The 9,260-nt window shown below is 24.9% G+C and overlaps 1 protein-coding gene across 1 annotated transcript; it reads right to left on the bottom strand.

Annotated features, from left to right (window-relative positions):
* Nucleotides 1-226: 226 nt before the first annotated feature.
* On the bottom strand, nt 227-7,922 carry LOC132943742 (STAM-binding protein). The gene is made up of 10 exons (XM_061012824.1): nt 7,376-7,922; nt 7,206-7,304; nt 6,436-6,604; nt 5,048-5,205; nt 4,818-4,916; nt 3,239-3,413; nt 2,982-3,119; nt 2,057-2,169; nt 1,893-1,998; nt 227-1,336 (listed from the first exon to the last, which is right to left on the bottom strand). Exons 1-10 carry the CDS (start codon nt 7,489-7,491, stop codon nt 1,277-1,279), a joined length of 1,233 nt encoding a protein of 410 aa, XP_060868807.1. The 5' UTR covers nt 7,492-7,922; the 3' UTR covers nt 227-1,276.
* Nucleotides 7,923-9,260: the final 1,338 nt, after the last annotated feature.

The following is a 9,260-nucleotide window of genomic DNA, read 5'->3' as shown; positions in this document are numbered from 1 at the left end:
TTAAAATAAATTATAAAATAAAAAGTATATTATAAATCAACTGGTTTAGTATTTATTTCTAAAAATTACTCTGTTTAAATTATATATATATTCATTACTCATCCAACAAAATTATTTGTTATATTGAACTTAATTTCTATTTAAAGAATATGCAGTTCTAAATCCTAATCGTTAAAATATTTATAAAGGAAACAAGAAAATGTATGCGAATAAAGATTCACGTGAATACATAAATATAGAAAATAATTTATTAATCAACAGTTAGTATAATAATTAATAAGTAAAAATCAAAACAAATCATTACCAAATATTTATTTCAAATTGATGAATAAGATAAATTTCTTAGAATCAACAAAATATACCAAGTTTTAATAATTACTAGGTATAAAAAATCTGAATTGGTTTTAGTAGGTACCAGGTACCTACTACCTACTATATGTTTTGATGACAGAACTCAAAGATATCTTAAAATGGACTAAATGTTGGAAATGTAAGATAAATAATGCTGAATAAAATATTTAATTTAAAACTATGGCTTTGGGTGTTTAGGGTTTTTTTTTTGGTTCATTATTAAGGTAGTGCCGGTTATTAGCAGGGCTGCCGCTGCAGATGAACTCTAGTCACGCCTATGATACACTAGTAATTAACTTATAAAGGTATGACCACTATGACGTATATTAGGTATATGCATTGTTGAGCATTAAGAATTTGTATGAATTTTTTTATCAATAACAGCACATATTAGATACCAGTACTTTAGAATGAGTATTTTATTCACAATATGTATAAGGAAAAAGATTTTAGTATAAGTCACAAATTTAAATCTGATTCAGCTAATACATTTTTTCTAGGCAGAAACTTAGTAAAAACCTCAGTAAAAACTTGATTGACTTTTTTGATTTGTGTTGATGTTAAAAAATGTTGAAATGGTTTAAAAACTATAATTAGCGTTGGATTTTTAGTAATCAGAAAAATAGAAAACAGTAAAAAATGTTGAATATATAGAATTTAAGCAGAAATAAAAAAAAACAAGAGAAATTAGTGAAAAGTCAAAAGTGGATACAAAGATGAATCTGAAGTCACAAAAAAAATTAGGAGAAACAACTCATTTTTATTTTAATTCACAATAAAACTTTTTGACTATTATTATTTTTTTGAGAATCTTGGGAAATTTGTTGAGTAATTTAGATTACGCCAGAACATACAATAGATAACTATTTTCATTTTTCACTTAGTTAATATTTAAACAAATGTTTAAAATACTGTAATATATTTACTATCTAAAATCAACCACATTGACCAGCAGGTTGTCATCCAATACATAATGTTCAGCAATCTAAAATAAAATATAATACATTTTTAAGTTTTTAACTTGATTGTAACAAAATTATGACAGTGGCCGAATTAAACTAAAACTGGTAGTTTAAATAGTTTGATCGACCTACCTACCCACCCCTTAAAACAACTATGAAACAGACTAATTATATATAAATAATTTAATGACATTCCTGTGTTAAATAAAATCAAAGTGGAAAAAATTGGAAGTATACTCTATTATTTTACCCACCCACCCAGCCAATTTTTAAGAGAATATAATTGAACTACCTGAAGCACGTGTTTGGCGCCGCTGATGATAAATATTGGTCATTAATGTAATTAGTCCTCTATTTTTCCTCACAGTAATACATTAGCAAGTTTCAAGAACCATAATAGTATAATAAAAATAAAATATTTCTTTTTCTGCCCTAACTCTCAGTACAGAAAAATAAAATCTGTGATTTAAAAAATTGTATCAGTCAGTTGGTGATTAAAATATACAAAATACAAATTGTACTACCTAGGTAATCATATAAGAAACACTTATTTAATAATAAAAATGGATTAATACGTACAGCATAAATATCACCCTCTGTGTTATGTGTGTGGAAACCACTGAAAAATTTGCAATCAGCTATAACTTGTAAGCCATGATGAGGCGTCAAAAAGAAGAAATTTGATCTGAAAATAATATAGTTAAAATTAAAATATTTATCAAAACACAATGAAATAATATTACTCATTATATTTAGGCGCACAAACAACTGCAATAGCTTCTGGCATCATTAATTGATATGAATAATGCGTATGCAAGTCTACACTTGACATAAATGAGGTTTGTGATGGATGAGTCTGTTAAACATAAATAATAATTGCTTAAAAATTTAATTAACAAAGAATTTTTAAGAAAGAAAAAATGCTCAACACTTATAAAATAGATAAGACCTCAAAAGTTAATGACCTAAGAAATGTTAAATAATGTTATAAAAAAATTTAAGGGGGACGGAGTGGCCGAGTGGACTAAGGCGTCGATTGCAATGCACAACATTGCCGGTTTGAACCTCAGTCACAGGCGGCACTTCTCTCCGGGCAGACATCTATTCTGTCTGGTGTGAGGCCGCCATCCCCCGACTGGGCGTGGAAGATACCTACAGGTGCCCAAATCAAAAAATCGACCAAAACAAACATACACATGTAAACAAACCTTTAAATAGCACAAAAACACCCAAAATATTTTTATGTCTATTAAATTCTAATATAGAATATTCAGTGAAAATTTCAACTCTCTACAGTTATTAATTTTTGAGTAACAACAGAAACTGGTTTTGTATAAAAATGTCTGTTTATTCCGTTATTTTGAAAAGTACTTGGAATTTTTTACTTTAGACCCCCCTTAAAGCACTAACTATATCCAATTTTCTATCAGAAACAACACTCAAATCAAAGTATTATTCTCTATTCTCTAATATAATATAATAAAGAGAAAACAAATCCATACCTCTGTTTAGAATGTAAAATGCATAATTCGCTAAATATTTAGATTTGTATATTATTTAATAATATAGAACTAGAAAATAATTGTCTAAGATTATAAAAAAAGTCATTAATTTTGGGCCTTAAATATATTATTGATTAGATAATTTGTATTTTCCAATCAATCTTACATGTATCCATCCTAAGGTGATGAGATCTTGCTTATCTTGAAATTCAAAAATATCTTCTTCATTCATCGTAGTACATGAATCTGATGTACCACTTTGTTTTGGAATCATCAAATGAGTCACGATTAAACAGTTAGAACTCTAATAATTATTATAATAAAAATGTTTGTTAAATGTGTACTAGACAACTCAACATAAAAATACAAACAAACTAAAATTAATCTACAATACCATTCAAGAAAAATTAAAAATTAAATTACCAATTTTCCTGCTAATATACCACAAGTCTCCAAGTTATTAGATGTATTACGTTGTGCTTGTTCTAGGAATCTTCTAGTTAAATTGCCTGGGACTATTATTTGGCGAAGATTATATGGATTCGAAGTGTTCTTATTCAACATTGGTTTGGTACTTCTATCAACAATAGGCTTATGTCTAAAAAAATAGTTTCAAACACAACTTTTAATATTAAGTATAATAAGTAAAATGTTTTATTAATATTATTTAAGACTTAATAGTAAATATTAAATATAAGTTAATAATTTACTTAACCAGAATATTCTAAGACCTATTGATTTATTATTAAATAGTTGTATGAAAGTTTTAAAAGAAAGATGGAAGAAATTATTATTTTACTATTGTACTAATAAAATGTCAATATTTATAAATTTAAATAAAATTATATTTAATAATAAATAAATAGCAATACACTCTCATCATATTTAAAGCAAAAAGGTAAAAAGTGGTTTTATTAAAATATAATTTTTATTGTTATTTTATAAAAATTAATACAATTAACCAATTTTCCTCAGAAATATTAAAAACCAACTAAAAGCATTTTACTTATAATGCAGTAAAAACATTTTTAATTATATTAATTATTAATATCACAACAAATAACATTTTAACTATTAATTATTTAAAAAAATAATCAAAGCAATAAACTTCTGTCGTTGTAATTGTTGTAGTTAAAGCTAAGTATTAATATACCTATAATATAGGTATGATAATATATGAATTGTATTATTATGAAAATATTAAACAAGATTTCTTAATTTGTTTATCATAGTTCAACTGATTTATTATTGTTATTAGTATTTACTATTTAGTACATCAACAGTATAGTAAATTAATACTCGGGTTACAATTGTATTAATGCTAAAGTATAACAGTCATAAAAATTCTTAAAAAATGGAGTAATGGGGATTTAGAAACACAAGACAATGTTTCATTTAAAGCAAGCAATTTATTGCAATAAATGATATAATATTATATATTATAAAAGATTGTTAATCATGTATGTACTGTATAAGGTAAAATGTAGACCAGTGGCGGCTTTAAGAGGAGGGCCCAAGGGACCATGCCTCCCCCCCAAATTCCAAAAAAAAAAGAACAGGCGAATTACCTACTATGCAATAGAAATTAACACAATATATTGTATAATATTATATTAATATACTCGATATCATTTAATAAATTGTAAATTTTTCTTAGTTATCTCATATGTTTATGAGTATGGGAGTACATACTTAGTTTTTCAATAAGGACTCTCAAGTTCTCTATTTAAAATTCTAATTTAGTCTGATAGGCGCTCTAAAATTAATATTTTTTTACAACAACATAATATATTTTTACAATTGTCTAAATTAATAAGATTGGGTAATGTGGCCATGTGGGTAATATATTTATACATGGTACTGATTTTGAAGCATTTGAATGTATTTTAATTTATTCAATATTGTTTATATATTTGTATCCTACATATTTATTAAAATAATATGACATCGAAATGCATTTTTAACCTAAATAATCAGTGTCATATTAAAAATAACTACTTACTGATTGAATTGTATTTTTGAATTTGAATATGTAGGCATATTTGAAGGTAAAGTATTATCATTCAATTCAGTAAAATTGATTAAATTGTGATCTGGTTGTCTGGAAATAATTTTAAATAAATACATTTTTATGAATTGCTTGATTTTATTAGGCCTAATTTAATTAGATAATAATAATTTATATTTTTTGAAATGTTACTTATATGTAATTTTGTTTAAATTAAAACTTACCTAAATTCAAATGATGTAGGATTATTTAATTTAGGTACGGTGGCATTATCTAAAATTGAGTTTAAATGTTCTTGAGTGACATTTTTACTAGATGGTGTATTATTCTTTTCTATATTTAATACTTTTTGTTCACGTTTTTCTTTAAATTCTTCTAATGCCTATGAATATAAAGATTGTTAGATATATTATGTAACAATAAAATATATATGTATTAAATTTATGAAAATATGAAATACAAATTTCCAAGAAAATTATATCTAAGGTAGGTAATAAAAAATTAACAACAGGCAACAATTTATGCACATGTTATATCTCGTTTATTGTATTTAAAGACTAAGTTTTTAGATATTATTTTTGATTAAAAAAAATTATTAGAGCTATTCGTTTAATCGATTTCTCATTTTGTTGTAATTCAAAAATGAATAACTGTAAATACATGAAAATTCAATTTAATGTTTATATTTTCTATACAGCATAACATTTTGAAAATATTTTGACTCGTCTTGAGTTGTCCGTAAACAATCATTCATCAAAACAATAATTTTCAGTTTTCAGTTTTTTAGTTTTTTTTCCATAATTGTCAATACAATTTTATTTGTTGTGTGAAAATTTACTACAAGGCTCCTGATATATTGTTATTATAGTCGTTGAAAAATATTAAAAATACATAAGCATAATTTTTTTTTTTGTAAGCACTTAGTTTGAATTTTGACAAAATGTTATAATTATTTAGTAGTTAAACAATTTGTATTTATTAAATATTTAAATATTAACTTGTAACAGAAAAGAATCAATTGGTTCAATAAGTCAGATAAATTATGATGAATATTTCTTATAAAGAATTATTATGTTATTAAATTGAATTTATCAAGTTTATGATTTTTTCCTTTTATTTGAATGGATTTCCATTTTGACTAATTTATTCTTTAAATAATTTGTGAGTACTAATTTAGGGAACGGATTACAATGGATTGAATTAAAAGTCTCTTTTGATATGCTATTACCTAAATACACATTTAAACTTTATTGAATCAATTCAAACGTTTAACCTACCCAGTGGTGTACGCAGGAATTATCGATGGGGTGGGAGGAGGGGAGGGGGCTTGAAAATTAATCACAATTTTATTTTTATTTTGAAAAACTTTATACAGTTTTACCTTTTCAAGTAGAAAAAATGCTCTTATCATAAACTTCAATGGCGGCTTTTGAAAGAAAATTGGATCTAGTTCATACTTTTAGGTCAAAATTGAAAATTCTCAGTATTTTTTAAAATAATCAGGAAAAACAAGAGACTAAATTAGGTGTTGCTATTAAAAACATTTAGGTAATTGTACTGTATGTAAAAATGAGTGTTCAATAGAAATATACTATCTTAAAATTATATTTACTTTTTGTTCTTGATACAACTCATATTCTGTACTATATTGTTCTAATAATTTAGCTTTTATATTTTCTGTTTTCGGAAGGACATCACGAAGTGCCCGATAATTTAAATTACGCTCTTCAATTGGTACATTTTTGTAATCTGGATGTTCATTAATAGTTTCCAAAAATAATCTAAAATAAAAATAAAAATGTATATTAAATTATTAAATAATTCAAATGATGCAATGTTGGGTAAGTTTATAATAAAAAAAAAACATTTATCTGGTTTCACATTCCTTAAAAACAACCAAACTCATTATTCTTTTAGTTTTTTTGAATGAAGTTTATTGGTATGTATAAATGTAAATAAACAAAAACAGTTATCAACCAAACTAAAGCTGGTAAATCTATCATATTAAGAGGACGTTGTACCACATATGATATTTTAACTTTTAAGTGAGTTATGACTAAGTAAAATATTAATATCAAAACTAACAGCCTACTATTGAAACTGATGAACAAAAATTTGCTATGTTGTATGTGTGTAAGACGGGGAGAACATAGTGGGTACAATGTCCTCTTAAACTGAGCAAGTAGTTATTCATTGAATTCAGTAAACATCCAAATTTGTATTGGTGCAGCATTTCAGTTTTATTTTATTAATACATGGAAATATGGAAATAAAAGTTAGAAATATTTCCCAATATTTTCTTTATTTTAAAAGCTTAATAGCATTTATTTAATATTAAAATATAGTAATAAAGTAGTAATTAGCTAAATATTAAAACCTTACGTCATAAATCTCATGTAAAGAATATACGCTTGTTCCAAATTGTTTTCTTTAATATACACATCAGCCATACTGATCATCTCTCGCCCAGATCGGTAATATCTACAACAAAGTAAAATTATTGTATTTTATACTGTAAAAGCATGTATATACTATATAGTGCAAAATCATACTTTCTAGCTGCTATACTTGTGTTCAACTCAATTTTTGAACTTAACATCAACAATTGTTGAATCCTTTTTTCTGGTTTTTCTTTAAAATTGTCTATACCAGTTTGATTGTGACTCATGTTTGATTTATATTTTGTAATCAAATTCAATTTTTTATGAAATGTTTAACTATCTTAAAAGACAACAAATTGTATAAATAATGCAAATGACTGTGAATAATATGAGATTCGAGTGCATAGTAAGAATAACATATTTTTTTTACTTTTAATCTATGAGGCACGTTAGTACGTTACCTTGTGAGTTGTGATAATACTTGATAAGGTAAATAATTATAAATTTATGAGTAAATAAATAATCAAAATATGACATATACAATGAGTAACCGATTTCGAGATCTATGGTTTATGACGTAAAACCTTGTTAATCCTTAATTTTAACTTTGTACACTGTAAAATATGTCGTACGAAAATAAACGAATTAGTACGAATTTTCAATGCATAGACAAGAATAGTATGTAATCGTACTATCGTAGACGGCACCTTAGCAACATAATCAATAACATTCTTTTCAGTTTGTCCATTGAATCTTGATATTTGATAGTGGCATAGAAAACTCTGTGATAGTAATAACTGGGTAAAGACCAAAGAATTCTTTTATAGGTCTATGGTAAAGACAAGGTGGAATAATATGAACTTCAAACGCTCATAAAAATGTAATTTGATTTGCTTGTAGACATATTTTTTTTAAAAAATGCAAACAAACTTATGAGAAAACCTTGTATTACATTTTCAAATTTTAGATTAAAATAGAAAAATTTTTATGAATTTATAACTCAAAATAATTTGCAAATTTTCGTGAAGTTGACGTATTTTGTCAAAGTTTGAACTTTAAATGCTTATAAAAAGAATTGTGACTATGGATTTTTAATATTTTTCAAATGTCATTGAAACAGTACATTAAGAGCCTTGTATTAAATGTTCAAGCTTTTTACCCAACAAATTTAATTGAAATTCATAGAAAAAAAAACTAAAAAAACTGAAATTGATAATGTCCGTAAACAGCTATCAAAACAAGTCATATTTTATGGTGATGTATACCAAATTCTAATATAAATATTCAGTGCAAATGTCATGTATACAGGGTGATTTATTAATCGTAAAACACTCATCATCTCAAAAAGTATTAATGTTTTTGAAAATATTTTTTTACATAGTTTCAAATTGTTAAAAAAAACAACATTTTTATTAAAAAATTATATTTTATATATTTTTTATCCTTATAGTTATAATTTTTTAATTTTTTTACTTTTTTGAATGACAGCATAGTTTTAATTTCATTTTCCAAAGCAGAATATTTTTCTAAGTATTTTAATACATAAATATCGAATTTAGGACGAGTAGTTAATGCGTTATAAGTATTTAAGGTTTAGACAAGCGGAGTTGTAGTGTACACACATTTGCGGGGTAACCCCAACCGCTACACTCCGCCAATCAAAACTTTAAATGCTTATACCTCCTAGACTACTCGCCCTAAATTAGATTTTTATGAATCAAAATACTTCGAAAAATATTCTGCTTTGGAATATGACTTTAAAACTCTATGCTGTGTTTCAAAAAAGTAAAAAACTTACAGAATTATATAGATAAAAAATATTAAAAAATATAATTTTTTAATAAAAACAGTTTTTTAACAACATGAAACTATATAAAAAAATAACATACATCCTACTTTCACTATTTTTTTTAGATTCTGAGTGTAGCGATGAATGTATTGATTTTAGGATGATATCTGTTTTTTAAATTTTTTTATATTTTTTAAATGTTTTTTTGTGTCTGTCATCATATTTATAGTCATTTAGGACAGTAAAAGTGCTTAGATTTTTTTTCTG

Source organism: Metopolophium dirhodum, chromosome 4, assembly GCF_019925205.1.
Source record: "Metopolophium dirhodum isolate CAU chromosome 4, ASM1992520v1, whole genome shotgun sequence".
In the NCBI taxonomy this organism is placed as follows: Eukaryota; Metazoa; Arthropoda; class Insecta; order Hemiptera; family Aphididae; genus Metopolophium; species Metopolophium dirhodum.
This window is presented reverse-complemented; position numbering and strand designations above follow the sequence as displayed.

Bases quoted from the DNA above. Each gene is read 5' to 3' on its own strand.
- LOC132943742 (XM_061012824.1), bottom strand. From the start codon at position 7,491: ATGAGTCACAATCAAACTGGTATAGACAATTTTAAAGAAAAACCAGAA. The intron at 3,414-4,817 runs GTAAGTAGTTAT...CTATTTTTTTAG, and splicing joins TCAAAAATACAATTCAATCA to ACATAAGCCTATTGTTGATA. The intron at 1,337-1,892 runs GTACGTATTAAT...ATTTTATTTTAG, and splicing joins CAGAGGGTGATATTTATGCT to ATTGCTGAACATTATGTATT.